At 43.7% G+C, this 19,833-nt stretch overlaps 1 protein-coding gene across 1 annotated transcript in view; it reads left to right on the top strand.

Annotated features, from left to right (window-relative positions):
• ZSWIM6 (zinc finger SWIM-type containing 6) overlaps positions 1–19,833 on the top strand; it is a 124,794-nt gene that overhangs the window by 78,712 nt on the left and 26,249 nt on the right. Inside the window, exons 3-4 of the mRNA XM_075839334.1 lie at positions 4,048–4,196; positions 6,309–6,459. Of these exons, the coding sequence (XP_075695449.1) occupies positions 4,048–4,196; positions 6,309–6,459 (300 nt within the window). The remainder of the gene's footprint in view (positions 1–4,047; positions 4,197–6,308; positions 6,460–19,833) is intronic.

Raw genomic sequence — 19,833 nt, 5'->3', positions numbered from 1 at the left:
GACACCATTTATGTGGAAGTAAACTGCTGGTTGGGCATTCTGTAGGGCTCCGGAGGGAGGTAGCACCATTTGGCTTTTGGATGGCGGCTTTTGCTTGGTGGTTTTGTTTGAGTATTGCTGGTGTTTCCGTTTATAATGTGTACATAGAGTACGTCAGGGCATAGTCAGGTAGCTTAATGGGTAAAAAACAATAAAATCTGTTCATGTGTGTTACGCTGTGAAGCAATCCTTTCTGCACAGGCCAGTGTCGCACTGATAAATGACCTTCCTTATCCCCCTTTTGGTCCACACTCCGCACCTTTGCAGTTTGGGGAATTTTGCTGGGAAAGTGTTGTCCTGGTATAATACAGGCACCCTCGCTTCCAGCAGATATGTTTGGGCCCTCCCCTTCCTGGTTCCCTAATTTTAGGGCCTTGATAGATCACCTCTTGAAACAGAAGAAATGTTCCCCTCGTGCTGCAAAACTGCATATTTTTTATTTTCTGACTTATTGGAGCCTGAACTAATTACATTTTTTCATAGACTTAGTGGCATGAGGGCTGTTTGTTTTTTTTGCAGGACGAGCTGTAGTTATTATTGGTACCATTTTGGGGTACATGTGACTTTTTGTACCCTTTTTATCCTATTTTTTTGGGAGGCCAGGTAACCAAAAACATGCAATTCTGGCTTTTTATTTTTAATTTTTTTTTTTTACATTTTATACAGTTCACCATGCGTTATAAATTACATGTTACCTTTATTCTGCGGGTCAGTCTGATTCCGGCGATACCTAATATATAGCACTTTTTCATGTTTTACGTTTTGCACAATAAAATTACTTTTGTAAAAATTTTTGTTTTTTCTGTCGCCATGTTGTGAGAACCATAACTTTTTCACTTTTTCGTCGACTGGGCTGTATGAGGGCTTGTTTTTTGCAAGACGAGCTATAGTTTTGATAGGCACCATTTTTGGATACACGTGGCTTTGATCACTTTTTATTCCAATATTTGTAGGGCAAAGTGACCAAAAAACTAATTCTGGTAGTTTTTTTTTTACGGGGTTTTTTATTACGCTGTTCACGGTGTCCAAAAAAATAATATAATTTTATAGCTCAGGCAGTTACGGTCGTGGCGATGCCAAATGCGCATGGCTTATTTTTTTTCAATAATAAAGGACTTGATAAGGGAACAAGGCGATTGTGTTTTATTTTATTGAAACTTTTATGTTTTCAAACTTATTTGTTTTTCAGTTTTTTTTACACTTTTTCAAGTCCCACTAGGGAACTTGAAGGTTCAACTGTCTGATTTTATTTTTTATTTTTTCTAATACATTGCACTACCTACGTAGTCTCTTTGTGTCTCCTGTTGCCATAGCAGCAGTTGGCAGCTCTGATTGCATGTCTGGGCTGGCGATATGCTAGCAACCGCTAAGATGCAGCGAGTGCTGTAGATTGCTGCTTTGAAGGGGTTAATGGCAGAGATCGGAGCTAGCTCCAGTTCCTGCCATTACAGGTGGATGACAGCTGTTACACATGGCGCCATCTTGCCGGCGGCTACGGAAGCCGTTTAGGCTCTGCCGTCCGCCGTGTCCTGAACGGATGCCATGCTAGGCAGACCTGGAGGCCAGTATTAGGCTCCGGTTGCCATTGCAGCCACCGGAACCCCAGCAACTTCATTGCTGGGGTTTCGATGAGCTGCAAACACCTTAAATGCAGCGATCGCGTTTGAACGCTGCATTTAAGGGGTTAATGGCGGGGATCAAAGCTAATTTCGGTTCCCGCCATTACAGCCAGATGTCACCTGTAAGATACAGCTGAGATCGGCGATGATGGCTTCGGCTCAGCTTCTGAGCCGGTGCCTAGCATTTGGCGTATGGATACAGCAAAATGTGGGAAGCACTAGCTTTCCATGACTGCAAACGTGTGTGTGTGTGTGTGTGTGTGTGTGTGTGTGTGTGTGTGTATATATATATGTGTGTATATATGTATATGTATATATATATATATATATATATATATATATATATATATATATATATATATATATATATTCAGACCAATCATAAGTAGTATATTCTGCAGTTATACTCAATCTGCGCCCTTGCTAATTTACTGAATGTTATTCCCTTCTATCTATCCCCTACGGCTTAATGATTGCAGGATCTGACTATATAGTTCTTGTTTGTAGTCTGCTACCATGGAGGCACGGATCATAGTTGTAGACACACGGTAGTGGGATCTTCGAATTTTTTTTTTTAATTTGCAAAGTTGCCTTATTCTAGATGCATTGCAATAATATGAAAAAATGGTAGCCATTGTGGATTTGGCCTTTTTTAATTGGAATATATACAGCCCCATATGTATCGTCACGTCACAGAATATGGTGCTGAAACTGTTGGTCAAGTATGAATTTAAAGATAGTTAAGCCTCTGACCTCACGGATGCCATCTTCTGACATATCAGAGTCGGGAATGAAGGGGATGCGGATTCTTAGCCCTTATTCACACGACAGGGTTTCCCGGCCGGGTGACGGCCGTTCATAAATCTGCCATCACCCGGCTGCAGTAGGAACAACAGACCCCTAATGGGGCTATTCACACGACCGATTTTTTTGACGGCCCGGGAAACCTGGCCGTCAAAAAATGGGACATGCCCTATTTTCGGCCGTTTGCCCGGCTCCCATAGAAGTCTATGGGGCCAGGTAATACACGGCCATCACCGGAATGTGTCCCGAGTGACTGCCGTGTCTTCTGTCGCTCGCGCTCTCTCTCCCTCCTCCTCCTCCTTAGAGTGCATGTGAGGAGGAGGAGGGTCTTTTTTTGCTCCCTGTAGGAGTCTGAATCCCCAATCCCTGCCCGGGGATTTCGGATTCCGCTACAGGAGAAGTGATTGACTACACTGTCCATATATGGACACAGCGACGTCACTCACTTCGGAAGCGGAATCCCCGACTCTATGGCCGGGGATTCCGCTACAGGAGAAGTGAGTGACTACACTGTCCATATATGGACATTGAAGTCAGTGACTTCTCCTGGAAGGGGGGCGGGATGGGTGCAACCTACAGCGGGCTGTGTGGCATCACCTGCAGGGGACTTGGTGGCATCACCTGCAGGGGACTTGGTGGCATTACCTGCACTGGGCTGGGTGGTATTCGCTGTGTGTGGCGACAAATTTAAATGAAATTCATCGGATTTTAATACTGACAGGGAAAAAAATGGATGCAAAACGGGTCAAAATCGGCCTTTAAAAACGGCAACCCGGAACAGATACAAAACGGCCAGGAAAAAACGGCCGATTTTATCGGTCGGCACTCGGAACCTGTCGTGTGAATGAGGCCTTAGACTGGCCATATATTTCAGATCGCTGTCGGCTGAGCGTTCGTTTTTTGGACGGTTGTTTCTCCCAACTTCCCCATACACCCTCGGCTTGGCCAAACGTGCATGCGTTCTCAATGAGAGGGAAGAAAGCTGCTGCCAGTCTTGTTTGACGATGACTCGGACAAGTGATTTCCTTCAGCTCTCTTAGTCAAGTTCCTGGTAAGCCATTGTGAAAATCAATAAAGCCACCATTACCGTTTACACAGGATTTCCCAACCAGATTTCTGAATGGCAAATCTTCATCGCTGTGCAGTAATATAGTCTCGACTTGCATTTTGCTGTCTAACTTAATAGACTTACACTTTGGGACTAGGAAATGTGGGTGGTAAACAAATCTTATAGGAACCGTAACGGTAGTCCTAATTTTCACAATGCTTTTACAGTAACCGAACTCATGATGTATATTTAAGTATATAGGGCTTTTTTTTTTTCTCACTGTATTGGTATATATTCATGTAGTAAAAGCACTGCACCGTAACTGGTAAAGTAACCAGCGATAGGTGGCGTCATAATCCGGCAGTGAAGTTTGGTGCCCAGATCCTTTCAGTAGAAATGGCTGGTATGATCAGAATGTAGAAAGTTGGTGCTGCTAACCCTGATTCATGACTTGTGTTTAATCTGCATGATCTCCTTCCACAGCCTCACTGCCCATGTCCTATGTATTAATATCCAGCTGTCTTTCCATGTGAACAGGTGCTCCAGACCCGACAGCCGGCGCCAGTATAGATGATGAGAATTGCTGGCATCTGGATGAAGAACAGGTCCAGGAACAGGTCAAGCTATTCCTCTCCCAGGGTGGTTACCATGGATCAGGGAAGCAGCTCAACTTGCTTTTTGCCAAGGTACGGCTTAGTTATGGCATGTGGCAAGGACTCCTGGGATGCCCGTAGATGAAGGCACGCTTCTTGTGGCAGACATGCCGTTGTTTTTACACATTGTCCAGCACACTACATGAATATGAACCTCCTTATTGCTGTGTTATAATCTATTACGGAGTGCACACCGCTTCTGTAAAGATCAATATCAATGGGGGCTGCTCATTACTGGAATGTTTTGAGTTCAGCCTATTCCTTTTGGTCCAGCATCCAACCGTATAGAAATTCTGACAGTCCAGCACATAGGGGGCAATTTATCAATCTTTCTACATCCGTTTTCTGGCATATAAAAGTCGCAATCTGAAATTCAAATTGCAACACTTTGCCTTTTTATGCTGCTCTCGTCACTTTTTTGCAAAAGTCGTGTTTGACAATTTTTTTTTATAATTTAAAATTCTAGTGAAAATCTAGGCTAGCGCCTGCCTGGCGTAGATTTCACTCTGTGGGGTGTAGCAAGGTGGAAACCTGGTCCATTGCCCCGCGTCAAATAAATAAATAAACCATGCTATCGTCACCGTTCCTCTTCTCCCCGCCAGGTCCGCTCAGGCTCCCTCAGCATGTTGCAACGCATACGCTTGGCAGCTTCATGCACTTGTTTAAGCCACGCGGCCTGCCGAGGGGGTCCCGGAAAAGGGAAACAGTGGTGAAGTGAGGGCTCGTATTTTTGGGGGTTTATGGCTGATAGGAACAGGGGAATGGCACACAATCGTGGTCCTTGCACCAACATTGTGGCACGCAGGCGGCATAAATGTTTAGGATATTTCGAAGTGGTGGTCGCCTCTTTAATAAATGTGTTGCATCTTACTCAATCTTATTTCAACGTAGTTAGGAATCTCGCGTAAAAAAGATTATAGAAAGTTCTATTAGTTCTGTCTTCCTGGAAGCGCTCGGCCTTTTTTGGAGTCTGATTTTTATACAACTTCTAGAATGTCAGACAATGCAGAACACTATGGCCCTGCAGGCCGAAAAATCTGCCATAGTGCAGAGTTTTTTCGGCTTCGGCCATTGAGTGCCGTGGGCAAAAAACGCTGCAAAATCGGCTTTGTCTCCCATTGATGTCAATAAGAGGTAAGAGGCAGAAAGGGCACGACTGCTTTTTCCCGCAAGCGTTTTTTACGTTCGCAGGGAAAAAAACTCCTCTGCCTCTCATTGAAGTGTTTTTTGGCGTGGTTTCTGAGTGAACTAGGCCTTATAATCCAGTATCTGCTAGATCCCCTTAATGCCGGATTAATGGAATTTTACTGTAATCAGATGAATCGGTATTTCGAGTCTTACAGCCGAGCACTTTGTCTGCCAGTTGTGACCACTTGACAATAAATATGTAACCTGCTAAAAATATCAGTAAGATTATACTTATGGACTCTGCATTTAAATTTAAGTATTGTTCGGCAGTGGCATTTCTGAATGCTTTTTTATTCCGCGATAGTTTCTTTTGTGCAATACGGTTTTCTACCGGTCATCTAGTACACACGGTTTTCAAGGCAGACCTTTCCAATCTGAGTCACTGCAGAGCTGTGAAGTACCTTGCAAGGTCGCCCCCTAAAGACCAAATGTATGTCTGCAGCTCTCTACATTTACAGTACATAATGTACATAGATCAAATGGTTACCTTTTTATTGACTTTTATAGGTTGGGCTAATAAACATAAAGCCTGCAAGCTCCCGTGTTCTACGCATGAAAAAATTGTATGTGGTTTGGGCTTGGGACCCCAATTCCAGTGATCGTGGGGGTCCCAGCAATCCCACATTTATCACTTATCCTGTGAATAGGTGATTTAATCTTAGTGGGGAAACTTTTTCTACGGTCCCTGAGGTGATTGATGGTCATTTTCTAGTTCTATTCTTAGCAATCTGTTTGTTTTTGTTGTTTTTTTTAGTTTGTTTTTTTTTAATTCGGGTCGTTCTAGTGACAAAGTCCCTTTTAACTGAAAATTAAATCACTCACGCGCACACTCTGAGAACTGTACAAAACAAATGTGACAAGTCCTAAAACTAGAATAAACCATGCATGGACTTACAATTGAGACGTACTGACTGTTTTTTTTGCAAGCATTCCTTATGATTTTCTTTTTGTTGGCAGGTACGGGAGATGTTAAAAATGAGGGACTCCAATGGAGCGCGTATGTTGACCTTAATAACGGAGCAGTTCATGGCTGATCCCCGTCTTTCAATATGGAGACAACAAGGCACTGCGATGACTGACAAGTACAGGCAGCTCTGGGATGAGCTAGGTATGGCTTTAATTCTGGATCTGTTCTTCTGAAGTCGGATGGGTTTATGGTGTGTTTTTGTTTTGTCCTGTTCATATCGTGATGACCCGTGGCACATTGCGCTGAGGGTTTTGTGGTCTTAAACAACCTTCAGCCTATCTATCTGTTGGAACTACTCGGTGAAGTTATTTTGGGCTTGCGTGATGCCACTAATGGATTTTTATTTGAATGCATATTTTGGCTTTCAATGGCTGCCACCTCCATGACCAGGCCAACGGGTACATTTAATTTTCGTAGGAAGCCTTTAACATTGGTGTGGATTGTATAAAGTAAATCTCTTGTGATACGTGCCGATTTTCTTCTCGTCAATTCTTACCTTTTATTTGTGGCATGAACCATGGCTCTGCCATTGTAATCTACTTGGCTGCAGCTCGCCTTACTCTGTTTATATATTTGGCTTGATGTTTATTTCCTGTTTTGTAGCTTTAATCCCTTGTATGTGTTTACTATTCTAATGAACACGTCTGCAGCCAACTTGGCAGTGATTGAGGGAGCTATTTGGCATACAATGCAGGAACTGTGTTCACTTTTTTTTTTTTTTCCCCCCTCCCTGTGGCTGGGACAAATAAACCATGGGAATGGCCCGTGGTCCTGGCTCTATAAGAGGATCCATGAACGGCTTGCTGATGCCACTAGCAGAGAGGGAACTGGCTGTACTTACTTTGTAGCGGAAGGACTCTTCTTCTTATTTATTTTTTTTTTATTTTTATTTTTTTGGGTATTCTGCCTGCACATGTTGAAGATAAATGGTCATTTGCCTTTACTAATCCTCAGCTCTCTCAAGATGCGCTCAACACTTGTGAGGTTAAATGGGTAGTTCCCATCATAATTTGTCACCAGATTATAAGAGGCCTATCTTGTACATAATATGATGGGCGCTGTAATGTAGATTACAGCAGTGGTTTTTTTTTATTTAGAAAAACGATCATTTTTGACGGAGTTATGACCTATTTTAGCATTATGCTAATGAGTTTCTTAATGACCAACTGGGTGCGTTTTACTTTTTGACCAAGTGGGCGTTGTGGAGAGAAGTGTATGACGCTGACCAATCAGCGTCATACACTTCTCCCCATTCATTTACACTGCAGATAGTGATTTTACTACATCACTATGTGCACGCACACACGCGTTACTGAAATGTCCTGACCGTGAATAGACATCACTACCAGCCAGGACGGGATGTCTATTCACAATCCCAGCACTTCGGTAATGTTTGTGTGTGATATACAGCAGAGCAAGCGTAGTCCCGCGAGATTACGCTGTAAAATGTCATTTACTGCGAGATTACGCTTGCTGTGCTATAAATCACACACAAACGTTACCGAAGTGCCGGGTTTGTGAATAGACATCCCGTCCTGGCTGGTAGTGATGTCTATTCACTGTCAGGACACTTCAGTAACGTTAGTGTGTATGTGGCTGCACATAGTGATCTTACTAGATCACTATGTGCAGAGTAAATGAATGGAGAGAAGTGGAGTGACGCCAACTTGGTCAAAAAGTAAAACACGCCCAGTTGGGCATTAAACTCATTAGCATAAAGCTAATATAGGTCATAACTCCGTCAAAAATGATCGTTTTTCTAAGTAAAATACACTGCTGTAATCTACATTACAGCGCCAATCACATTATGTACAAGATTGGGCACTTATAATGTGGTGACAGAGCCTCCTTAACTTGCTGGGAGTTGTCGTTTTTGGTGTTTTTCCTTTTTTTGCCACAGGTTGGCGATCACTGATGTAGGCTGTTCCTTATTTGTTCAGAGATGTATGTTTTAGGCTGGGTTCACACGACCTATTTTCAGACGTAAACGAGGTGTATTATGCCTCGTTTTACGTCTGAAAATAGGGCTACAATACGTCGGCAAACATCCGCCCATTCATCTGAATGTGTTTGCCGGCGTACTGTGCAGACAACCTGTCATTTACGCGTCGTTGTTTGACAGCTGTCAAACGACGACACGTAAAAATACAGCCTCGTCAAAAGAAGTGCAGGACACTTCTTTCAGACGTAATTTGAGCCGTACTTCATTGAACTCAATGAAGCACAGCTCAAAATTTGCGGCTGTCAGAGAAGCCTCGCAAAATGCGAGGAGGAGCATTTACGTCTGAAACGAGGCAGCTGTTTTCTCCTGAAAACAGTCTGTCTTTTCAGACGTAAAAGCCTGCTACCGTGTGCACATACCCTTAAAGTTCAGGCTGTCTACTAGTTTTTGTGTTTAACATTTATCAAAATGATTTCACTTTCTCAGAAATTTGCTGCGTGCCTTGTTCTCGTTCTGTATGAAATCTGTATACTAGTAGTAGCAGCTTTTTTCTTAGAACCGTGGTTATGGTATGTTCACACAGCCTATTTACGCCTCGAATTACGCCTGAAAAGACTGCTCCATTACGCCTGCAAACATCTGCCCATTGCTTGCAATGGGTTTTACGATGTTCTGTTCAGACGAGGTGTAATTTTATGTGTCACTGTCAAAAGACGGCGCGTAAAAAGACGCCCGCGTCAAAGTGAATGTCACTACTTTGGACTTTTTTGGAGCAGTTTTTCATTGACTCCATTGAAAAACTGCTTCAATTACGTCCGTAATGGACGCCGCGAAAAACGCGAGTACTTGCAAAAAACGTCTGAAATTCAGGAGCTGTTTTCGCCTGAAAACAGCTCCGTAATTTCAGACGTAATTTAAGATGTGTGAACATGCCCTCAATGTGAGGGTTTGACCATAGTCCACAGAAGCAAAGTGGTAAAAAAGCACTTCAGATTTTATATATTTCTTTTCTGTACATATCATGCGAACTCACAACAATATTCTAGCAGCGTCATTTGTTCCCCGCTCAGTTGCATCTGTCTATTTTAAACGCTTTCATTTTGGGAAGCTGTGAAATGTGATCTTAGTCAGACCACCAGAATAGACCATGCCGTCATGTGTAGACAAGACATTTCTCCTGTGTCGCTGACTAACGGTGAACTACAGGATTACATCATCACCAATCAAATCCTTCCTCGCAGCTGAGACACCTCCCCTCTCCACCCAGCTCCACCCCCTTGTACCTCTGTATGGCCGCATGCATATGGTGCTGCTGAAGAGAATTTCTGCCCCATCTAAGGGAGCAGGAGTGCAGTGATATAATAGTCCATATAATTAGCTGCAGAGTTATAAACCCCCCTGACTCGCACAACTGTCTATACTATAGGTGCTGTGTACAGTGTCTGAGAGGCAGGGGTCCTCTTTCTTGTAAAAACGGATGGGGAGAAACCTATCACAAGCAGGAGGCAGAGGAGACTGGCTGAATCTACATCACATAGGATACAGAGATTGCAGTGTGAGGACAGAAGTTCTATGTCACTGATCTATTACTTGCTGCTCTTTGATCACACAGCAGTTTCTATTCTGAGTCCTATCTGACTCTGCCCCCTCTGCAAAGCCAGGAGCATCATGGGAAATGTAGCCTGCATTAGGGGAAACCCTCAAAGGAGGAACAAAGATAAATGGCACATAAACTAATAAAACAGGTATACACGAGTCTCTAATTTTAATCTTTGATGGCCTATGCTGCACTATATAGGCAAAACAAATAATTCTCGGGTGCTTCTTTAAATGGCATTACAGTGCAGGCTATTTTAACCCCTTAAAGACTGGGCTGTTTTTGTGCGTTAATGACCCAAGGATTATATTTGGTTTTTTTTTACTGGTTCATTCTAAGATTTTTTTTTTTTTTTTCTGTCGATGTAGCCATATGTGGGCTTTTGCGGAACAAGGTGTAGTTTTCATTGGTAGTATTGTGGGGGACACGGGACTTATTGATTAACTTTAATTTTTTTATGGTGGAAATGGGAGAAAAAAAAGGAATTTTGCTTTTTTTTTTTTTTTACGCCGTTCACCTGGCGGTTTAATTAATGCGTTAACTTTATTGTTTGAGTCGTTACGATCGCGGTGATACCATATGTGTTTTTTTTTTGTTTTTTTTTTAACGCTTTCGAAATGAAACTACTTTTTTTGGGGGGGGGGAATGGTTTTATTTTTACTGTAATCTATTTATTTATTTATTTTTGTCCCACTAGGGGACTTCACCATGCGATCTGCTGATCGATTATATAATGCTTTGGTATACTTCGTTTTACAATGACAGGCAATAATGCTTTGGTATACGGACAGGCAATCTATGGCCTAATAGGCAGATGCTGAAGGCAGACCCTGGGGCCTTTGTTAGGCCCCCAGCTGCCATGGAAACCCGACGGCACCCCGCGATTTCTTTGCGGGGGCGTCAATGGTGTGACAGAGGGAGTGCCCTCTGTCAAACACATTGATGCCGCTGTCTCTTTTGACAGCGGCATCTAATGGGTTAAGCTGCCGTAATCTGAGCGTGCTTCGATTGCGGCAGGAGCAGGCTGTGTATAACAGCCGTACTTCTGCCGCTGATCGCATGGGGAAAAAGGCAGTACCCACTCGATCAGAGCAACGGGTATATCCGTCACTATGCGGGAATTAACACCTGCTTGCGATGGATATATCTGTCAAGGGGTTAATACGTTTTTGCCCAAACATTTTGGAACATAAACAACCATTTTGCAGTAAATTGGATCCTTCTGGTCTCGTTGGACTGGGGTCTGATGGCACATTACTGGTATCCAGATGTACATTGTAAACAAGGGCTATGTTATCGGAACCAATCAGTAGAATATGAAGTCCTGTAGAAAATGGCCCCAGTGATTAACCCCCTCTCCATACCTGGTTTATAAGCAGGGCATGCTGTGATGTGGTGCACACCTAGAATGCCTTCTCCGGTCATTTTCCTATATGATCTAGTGATTCTCCTGTGATGGGAGCTGCTTGCAGCATAATCTTCCACAAAAGAACATCACTTTAAAAGCTATGTGCATCTTGGTCTATTATTAAGTAGTCCTTATTCTAGAGGCCATATGCCCACAACTATACATTCCCAAAGTACCCGTAAAATGTCCAGAATTTGAAGGTTTCCCTACGTCTCCTTCTGCCTGTGGGTCCTTGTGCCAATCACACAGAATGTCGTGGTACATCGCTATAGAGGCGGCAGCTTGTGGGAGAGAAGTCCAGAACGAGACAGGCCTGTGGAGGTAATCCAGCACACTTGTGACAGGAAACCGCAGCAGAGAGGAGATTTGTCTTCTCTCTCTGTGCGTTGCCTTCTGTCAAGAATGCAGAAAGGAAGAACAAATGTTGGCTTTTTTCTTCATCTAAATAGGTGAGGAATTTGACAACGATTGTTTCTCTACTGAAATGAAACTGCAGACTATTCATAGCAGCTGTTTTTATTTTTTATTTTACATAAATCTATATTTCGTTCTGCCGTTGAAAATTGTAGGTGATGTGATGAAATTATAGCCGCTTTACAAAGCTTGTTGTGATGCATTGTGCGTCATGTATATAAATGTGTATCTGATCATGGCGAATAAGATATGTAATATTAGTTTGTGGGCGCATGATTTATGTATATAATAAAGCATTGTGTCTTTTAAAATAAAACGAAAAATGTAACCGATGTATCGAACAATGGTCGAGCATATGCACACAGCCACTTCATACACTATGGGAGTTACAGGAGCAGCCGACCACTCTTACTGGTGGAATGGGATGGCCAAACTGGGGTCCGTGGGGTTCCAGCAGTCTAACCCCCTTCAATCTTGCATCACCAATCCTGTTGTTTGATAGAGGACCACTCTCTGTTATTTTAAGGCCGGGTTGCCACGGGCTGATGCGCTGCATAAAAGTATGCCGCGCATCCCACCTAGAACCTGCTGAAAATTCCACCTGTAAAACTGCACCAAGTTGTGGTGCAGTTTTTTCTGGTGGAATCTGCTCTGCAGAAATAAACACTTGAAGAAAAAAATGTATACTTGCCCCGGGCCGCTGTCATGGTCGATGCGTCACCTCTGTTGTCCATGGAGTTCGGCCTCGGGATGAGGCTGCAGCTCATGAGACCGCTACAGCCGGGATGAAACGTCATTCCAGGAGGCTGGCCTGGACGGACAACAAAAGAGAAGTGTCACTATGATGGCTGGACTGTAAGTATAAGCTTAATTTTACAGGGTTTTTAATTCCATTTTTTTTTTTTTTTTTAAATGCAGACTTTTTGCAGGGTGTGAATGAGATTCCTTTAAGGATAGGGGAAGACTCACAGCGTATTCAGGGCAGATACACTGCATCAAGCTGCACAGCGTATCTGCCCTGAAGACACGGAATGCCATCCAAATACCTGCACCACAGGGTCGTTCGATTTTACTTTCATTTCTAAAAAAAAATTTCAGGCGTAAACTCCGCTGCGTAAATTATTGCACATACTTGCCTCCTCCCTCCTCCGATATCCACTCAGGCCTCCCTGGATGACTTTGCAGGCCATGTGACCGCTGCAGCGGTCACATGGCCTGCAGCATTATCCAGGGAGGCTGGACTGGAGAAGAAGCAAGGAACTCTGGTTAAGTATAACTATTTGTTTTTTTTTCCCAGGTTTTTGCGGCGGAATCTCAGATTCTGCCGCAAATATCGCAGCACACACCACAGCACCCTTTTGAATTCAATGGGAAAACCCGCAATAGAAGAGCTGCGATTCTGCAGCATTAACTGACATGCTGCGGTTGAAGAAACCACACCGCAGGTCAATTTTTGTCGTTTTTTTTAGTCTGCATTTTTCCACAATGTGGGGAGGAAATCTGTTGAAATCTCACTCACACTGCTGCTACTGTAATAAGCTGCAGGTTTTCCGCAATTAATCAGTTGCGGAAAATCCGCAGTGTTTACACTGCGTTCCTACCCTAAATCTCATCCACTTTGTGGCTACTCTAAATGCTGCAGAATCTCCGCACAAATGCTGCAGCGTTTACGCTTCGTGGGAACTCAGCCTTAATCTCCCCCGTTTAGCCATTTCTCAAACATCCGTTTCTTGAGAAGCTTGGCGACAACCAGTATCGTTGGACAAAGTTGGCTGCTGCTCATAGTCACCCAGCTTTTCTAGACCCCCTGCATGGCAGACCTGCCTAAGTTATTTCGTAATAAATCCATTGCTCCTATGTTGCAAAACTAGGCAGATTTGCCATTCTGAGATATCCATTGCAGCTTCTACCAGATGTTACCTAGACTAAAGGGCCGTTTACACTGGTCAATAATAGGCTGGTGCAGCGAGCGCCGATCAACGAGACGACGTTGATTTGGCGCTTGTTTGCTCCTGTCACACGGAGCTATGGATGGGGACGAGCGGTCGCTACTCCGATCGATCATCCCCATATATTATCATGTCGGCAGCGCCTCTCCCTGTTTAGGGAGATGTGCTGCCGACAGCGATAATTTTACTTTCAGAAAACTATACGACCAGCAGATGATTGAGTGTTTGCTCGTTCGTCTGCTGATCGCTGCCCTGTTTACACAGGGCAATTATCGGCAACGAGCGTTCTATGAATGCCCGTCTGCCTGATCGCCAAGTGTAAAACCCCCTTAAACCGCTGAATAGATTTGCTTACAATCTGACAGATGACTTATTCCACTTCTAAGTAAGGATGAGTTCTGAGGTAAATATTCTAGAAGGATAGTGTATGGATATAGATATATACTTTTTGTTTCCGCTGGTAGATATCAGGCAATGGACCAACACGGAACAGACCTAGCGGTTCACTGACAGGTAACTTGTAAGCTCACAATATAATGCAAGCTTTTCTTTTTCTTTAATCTTGGTTATTAAAAAATGTGACTTGTGCCCTGGCGTGGGTCTGCGCTCAAATCAGCGCTCCACCAGATGCCAGACTGTGAGAAGGGGGCTGAGTCTTGTCAGCAAATGGGATCTGCAAGTTAATTGGTGTTTTCTGCTAGCTCCTGGCTGTGAAATGAAATTGGAAGCCCTTTAGCAACATGGAGAACATAGGACCTGAATACAAATGTTGCAAGTCACCGGTGGGGCTCACTGAGACTGGCATTCTCACTCAAACACTGGGCCATTATGGATCATTTAAATATGGGGATTATATTTAAACTAAAAGCCCCATATGCCTCTCTGCCACAATTTAAATGTCTGCTTGGCAGAAGATAAGTGACAAATTAAATAAGTACCCGCATTTTTTTAACCTGTAATGCAAAACAACCTCCGGATCCTTCTCACGTGCCACCACTGAATCCGTTATACTTGTCAACTTTTAAGCAAGCTGTAATTGGTGCCGCTATCACAGGAGCGTTGCTCATTTGACAGTTTAATAAAGCTGAAATTGTTACAATAAATCTCCGTTTTGATTGGAAGTCGGGGAGCATCGTTCTTAGCAGACCTGTCCAGGCACATTTTGTCGGTAAACCCCTTCAATGACCTATGGTTCATGTGTCCTGAATGGTCAGGTCCCCACAGATCAATGTGACCAGCCCACAGATCCCAGGAGCATTCTCTATTGAGATCTATGCTGAGGTGTGCTTGGCTGTTTCCAGATCCTCTATTGACATTGACCAAAAGCTTTAGACGAGACTTTTATTGTACATCTAGTCTGTCAGAAATCTCTATTGGAAGGTTGAATGCACGAGGCCCAGTGTTTCTCCAGAATGCCCTTTTTGAGTCTTCGCATTTATGAGTAGTGTTTTTCGATGTATGTTCCACACATACTAGGGTTTTTCATTCAGCTAGGTCTTATGCCCTACAAGCCTATTCTTCCATGGGAAGGACAAATTACCGGATAGTTTGGTCCGTGATCCAGTTTAAAGATTTCAGCACATTACTTTATGCTTCTTAAAGGGGTTGGCAGCTATCCGCGTACAATTTCAAAAGCGCCCCAGACAATATTGAAAGCCCTGTTCACACAGTTTGTTTTTTTACGCGGAAACCGCCCGAAAATGCCTCCCTTTGATTTCAATGGGAGTAGGACAAGTTTTTTTTTTTTACCGTGAGTAAAAAAAATGCGTCGCGGTAAAAAGCGTCATGACCCATCTTGAGGCGGTTTCTGCCTCCAAAACCCCATTTCAATCAGTCAGAAAGAGGAAAAAAACGCCTCGACGAGTGTTTTGACGAGTTTTTGTCAAACCACCGTGCAAAAACCGTCTGGAGCAGTTTTTGCAGGAGGAATTTTCCTCCTGCAAAAAACTCAGTGTGAACACAGCCTAATGAGTTATGAGCACAAATAAAGTAAATAATATGATTTATGGAGCCTCTCCACCTTACCATAGTCCAGTAGCAGCGCTCCCTGCAGGCTGGTGTGGGAGGGACATGTTAAAAATGAAAGTGAAAATCCCAGCATGCATCATTCCCAGCACATCCATCTCTGCCGGTCATCTTGTGACAGCACCTCAGTAGGGATGCAACTTCGATACTGTGCATCCCCAAACGGTTCCATACCGTTATTTCATGTATTTCGATACTGAGCTGTGTAAGTATAGTAACACATGTATGAGAGCGGGGCTGCAGCTGTGTAATACAGCCATTGCCCCGCTCCTGAGTCCTGACATGTGCGCGCCGTCAGGATGATGTGATGCGGCCAGCGCTGCACTAATGATCGCCGGCACTGAAGACCGAACATGGCGGGCGCGCTGCAAAACACCCCCAAGTTCGGTCTTCAGTGCTTGCGCTCATTAGTGCAGCGCTGGCCGCATCACCTCATGCTGACCACGCACTTACTGTCATGAGCGGGGCAATGGCTGTATTACACAGCCGCAGCCCCACTCTATAACGTCTGAGATGAAAGGAGCCTCATCTCTGCCGCTATTCCCCTGATTGCTGCGATCAAAGCGGACTGCAGCATTCAGGAGAAAATGAGAAGGGGGGGGGATGCCCCTGGATCACGTCACAGGGAATTCATGTGACACGATCGAGGGCCATACCATATATGGGCAGACAGCCCAGGGTCTATTGAAGGACCCCAGGGCTGTCTTACCATATTTCCTATTAGGGCATTCTTAGGTATGTCCTAACAGTCTGTGTACTATACGTACACAGGCTAATGTACTGGCATATATCTGATATATGCCAGTACATTAAAGTTTAAAAATAAAGTAAAAACATAGTAATATTAAATTTAAAAAAATACATACACCTTTTTTTTTCTTTTTTGTTTTACAATACACAATAAAAGAAGTCTCTACATATAATATACACTCGGTATTGGTGCGGCCGTAATAACCTGCACAACATTTATTTTTTTTGCGCCATTTATGATGTGTACGCTGTAAATTTAACCTCATTGTTTCTCATCCTCATCGTTAGAAACCTAATGTTTCTCACGTTAATAGTAATTAACCCCATCATGTACCTTACACTAACGCATTATGACTGAGAAACATGAGCTTAATTTCTATTAATGTGAGGCACGTGGAGGTTAAATTAATCATCAGAAGACAGTAATAATAAAAAAACGTTCTTCCGTTGGCAAAGTATCGGTAACGAAATCTCAAAACTACACTAAGTATCGGTATCGAAGTCCAAATTCTGGTATCGTGACATCCCTACACCTCAGCCAGCGGCTGCACCTCAGCTACCACTGAACAGCTGTATAATAAAGTGTACCTCACTGTACAATCCAACTATATGTGTGTATATATATATATATGTGTGTGTGTGTGTGTGTGTGTATATGTATATGTATGTGTATATATGTGTGTATATATATATATATATATATATACACACGTGTGTGTATATATTTTTGTACAGATATATACATCTGTACAGTGGATAGATGGATATATATATATGTGTGTGTACACACACACACACACACACACGCGAGCGCGCGCCCTCAATGAATTAGAATATCATCAAAAACGACGGAGTGATTGTATTCCAGCATTTTTTTCTTTTAATGTTGATGATTATGGTAACAGTTAATGAAAACCCCAAATTGCGTGCGTGCGTGCTTGTGCGTGTGTGTGTGTGCTTTTTTCCCCCACTGTTCTCTCATAATAATAATTTGAAGACCCTTTATGAACCATATTTATTAAAAAAAATTCCCATACACTCTAGTCCAGGGGTCTCCAACTCGGCCGGGTAAGTGGGCCACATATAGAAAAAATGACGGACCGCAATACTTTCAAATTTGATACAAAATTATTGTTTAATTAGGTTTGAACTACTATAACAATATCACATAACTATAATAGCGCTAGGTTCAAACTTAACGTAAGTTGGCGCTTTTTCTCCATGTGCTTATTTTAACAATCCAGTTTAAGTGTCGCTAAATTCGATCCGGCAGCTCAGTTGGCAGCGTTTGGCAGACACACAAATGTCAAGATTGGTTAGCCCCTTTTATAGATCGTGCCACAGAGCCCTCTGTAGATGCCACCCCCTAGATAATGCCACAGTGCTCTCGGTAGATGCCACCCCTTGTAGATAGTGCCACCCCCCCAGTAGATCACTCCATTGGGGCTCCCTCTTGGAGTGGAATCTCCAGCCAGAGCTTTGCCCGATGCTTTAGCTGTGGATTCCTCTGCTGGAGAAGCCCCTGATTCTCCTGGACCGGAATGCGATATCAGGGGGGAAACCCCAGAGCAGAGCACTAGTATAGGCTCTGCTCTGGAATTCAGTGATGTCAGGGGCTTGCCCGGAGCAGAGCTGCTTCTAGCACTTTGCCTGGGATTCCAGCGCTGTTCCTGATATTACTGTCCAGCGCTGGGTTTTCCCCTGACATCTCTGTCCATATATGGAGTCCTGGGCAGAGCGCTAGTAACACTTTTCCTGAGACTCAAGCTCTGCTTCTGACATCCCTGTCCAAATATTGACCGTGACGTCAGGGGTACCCCAGAGCCGGAGTCCTGGGTGGAGCGCTACATGTGTGGACAGTGATGTCAGAGGCTTCCCCAGAGTCCTGGAGCAGAGCCTATACTAGCGCTCCGCCCGGTGCTCTGGCTCTGGGGAAGCCCCAGACATTGCTGTCCATATATAGCCTATACTAGTGGCTGTGTCCTGCAGGCTGCAGATGACTGACTCAGGGGGCCGCATGAGGCCTGCGGGCCGTGTGTTTGATACCCCTGCTCTAGTCAATTGCGCATGCGATCTTCCTGAGCTGATGGGAAGATGGCACACTCGCATAATGAAGAGTGTCCATTGCGCTGTTCCTGTGCAAGTTAGAAACAAGCGCAATCGCAGAGTAGGGGCCTGGAAGTTCCGGCTTGTTCAGGTATGGATGAGCTGATTCTTCTGCCTCCATGTCGCACGCTGCCATGGATGAGGCAGGCGTGGCGGTGGCGGCGGATAGCTGATCTTTTACATGTGGGCGTGGCTTGCTTGAACTGGCAAAGAAGGCCAAAGGGATATTCGTTTTGCATCAAGACACCATTTAATAGTAAACAGGCCAACCCCTTTAAGGGATGTGTCTGAAAATTACCTATTTAAATCAAGTTTTTATGTTACTTTAACTTACTTTTTTTCCTTTTTTTATTAGAGATACATTCCTCCTAAAATCTTGTCGTTTTAAGTCTGACCGCTGAGCCTAAAAATAGGCTGACACTTCCTGTTCTGTAGAGATCACTTCTCAGCAGTCATCTCATTATCACAGGCAGGATTACAATGGCCTCTATATAGATAACACCAGATCCACCATTTACAATAGGTGATGGATCCAGGCACCCCTCCCTGCACAATGATCTCTGCACAGATCAGAGCATGCTTAGAAAACTCTCCCATAGGAAACCATAGTTTTGATCTGACCTATTGACTTCTATCGTCCACGTGACTGCTGTAAAGCACATCTCTTAATGCTGTTAACAGCATCTCGGGCAACATGGCTGCCCCATACATATGTATATGTATGTGTATATATATTCTTTCTATCTGTGTCCTGCTTTACTTTTTTTATTAGTATTGTATGTATAATAGTGTCTGTTTTATGCCACGCTACATGCATTAGTTTCGACCCATGCTCATGAAGAGGGCTATAGTCACTGAACGCCTACGTTCGCTCCAGACTTGTGCTTGCGTAGTCCTGTGAAGGCATTTAATGTGTAATTAAATCTTGTGTATTATAGTTTTGATTCACTGTCTAAAAATGTACGCGTGGGGCCAAAGCTGTCCTTTCCCGGGGCTCCATTCTTGCTTCCTGTACTCCCATCCCCCAGCTCACACATAGTATACGGTTTTCATAGCGTGGTCACCCCCCTTTGCCATAAAAAAATCTATTGCATTAATCAGCCAGCCAGTGCGAAATGCATGGGGAGTGATTATACTATCATGCACAATACAATCAGCATGAAGCACTTGTCAAGACCAATACATCAAAGTTTAATTCCGTAATAGAATGAATTAGAGCAAAATGAAAATTCTGTTCCAAGAAGCGCAGCCTCCAGAACTGGTTCTCTCTGCAGCCGGCATTGAGGCCTTGAACCAGTGTCAATGCGAAGGTAACGATTGTGAA

This window comes from Rhinoderma darwinii, chromosome 1, assembly GCF_050947455.1.
Source record: "Rhinoderma darwinii isolate aRhiDar2 chromosome 1, aRhiDar2.hap1, whole genome shotgun sequence".
NCBI classification, from domain to species: domain Eukaryota; kingdom Metazoa; phylum Chordata; class Amphibia; order Anura; family Rhinodermatidae; genus Rhinoderma; species Rhinoderma darwinii.
This window is presented reverse-complemented; position numbering and strand designations above follow the sequence as displayed.